The sequence below is a fragment of the Orycteropus afer genome, unplaced genomic scaffold (genome assembly GCF_000298275.1).
Source record: "Orycteropus afer afer isolate SDZICR_OR568_19922 unplaced genomic scaffold, OryAfe1.0 scaffold00083, whole genome shotgun sequence".
Lineage (NCBI taxonomy): Eukaryota > Metazoa > Chordata > Mammalia > Tubulidentata > Orycteropodidae > Orycteropus > Orycteropus afer.
This window is the reverse complement of record NW_006921670.1, coordinates 370,682-372,178: the sequence shown is the minus strand read 5'-3', so window position 1 is coordinate 372,178 and position 1,497 is coordinate 370,682. Positions and strand designations below refer to the sequence as shown.

The window sequence follows — 1,497 nt, the reverse complement described above, 5'->3', positions numbered from 1 at the left end:
GGATGCTGCCTCATGGAAGGTGATAGGCTAGGGCAGGGGAGGGGCATCGGCCCTGAGGAGGGTCAGAGAATGGCCCCCAGCAGGTGAGCAGTCAGGTCATCACACATTGTGATGTGATCATGATCCTGTATGGTCAGCAGGTCATGTCCACCTCTTGGTTAAGGAACTAAGGCTCAGAGAGGTGACTTGACTTGGTCAGAATCAACACAGCTGACCCTGCATTACAAGGGGCCTGGATTGTCAGGCCAGGGAGGGCCTGAGAGACCACCGGATCCAAGGATTTCAAAAGTTGTAAAGCCCTGGAGACCGCTCTCCAGGGACTCTTATCCAGAGGCCCAATGTGCAGTGCTAAGGGCAGACGGTTCCTGGTGGAGCAGGGAACCAGGTCTGGAACTCAGTCTCTGCCCTGAGCCCGGGCTGCCCTCAGGGATTTCATGTGCAGAACCTGGGCTTCCTGGAGCCCAGACCAAATCCCAGGGAGCCAGCCCAAGCCCCAGGCAGAACAGGAGGCAAGCGAGGTCAGAAGGGCGTAGCTCAGTGATGGAGTCCACACTGCCCTCAACAGAGGATAGGGAAGAGCTGAGGATTTCAAAATAAGAGCTGGACATGGTGGAAGCCGGGGCTCTCTAGACCTCAGTGGTGTTGTCTATAATTTGGGTGGGTTGCACGTGGTGGTGTTGCACTCAGTGGGTCTGGGAAGGGGTCTCTTGCCGAGGCAGAGGATGATACTGCTGCAGATTAGGGGATACAACCAGATTCCCCAAGAGTGAGGGGAAGCCCAGTGGTGTTGGAGTTAGAAGATTTTCCCCACCCTCTATTTTTCTCTCCATTCATAGGACGCCAAGAAAGAGGCTTTGCCAAACATTTACAGCCTGTCGCTCTCGAGGCTGGAGCCTTTCACCAAGTACTGGGCCAGGGTGAGGGTCAAGCCCACCCATGTTGGCTACAATGGGATCTGGAGCGAGTGGAGTGACGAGTGCTCCTGGGACACTGAGTGGGGTAGGTCTCCTGGCCTCTACCCTCCCTCCTGGGACAGCCTAGCTGCACAGAGGAGCCATGTGTGTGTGTGTGTGTGTGTGTGTGTGTACATGGAGGTCTGATACCCACGCCCTTCTCATTGCTGAGCGCCCTAACTCTGCTGGCATTTACATTACATACACTAAAAGGAAGTAGGAAAATGGATCTTCTTGGATGAATCTCTGGGTGGTGCAAATGGTTAATGTACTTGGCTGCTAACTGCAAGGTTGGAGGCTCAAGTCCACCCAAAGGTGCTCAGATGAAAGCCCTGGCAATCTACTTCTGAAAAACCAACCATTGAAAACCCTATAGAATGCAGTACTACTCTGACCCACATGGGGTCTCCATGAGTCAGAATTGACTCAACAGCAAGTGGTGGTCACGGTGGTACGTCTTCTTGGATAGACACAGACTCCTAGGCACCAGGCTTGGCATGGGAGACTCAGACTGGATTTTGGCCCCTCTTGCCAAAATTGTGCT

At 53.8% G+C, this 1,497-nt stretch overlaps 1 protein-coding gene across 1 annotated transcript in view; it reads left to right on the top strand.

Annotated features, from left to right (window-relative positions):
* Positions 1 to 1,497, top strand: part of LOC103197764 (cytokine receptor common subunit beta-like) — a 22,065-nt gene that overhangs the window by 12,834 nt on the left and 7,734 nt on the right. Inside the window, 1 exon segment of the mRNA XM_042781057.1 lies at positions 837 to 994. Within this exon segment, the coding sequence (XP_042636991.1) occupies positions 837 to 994 (158 nt within the window).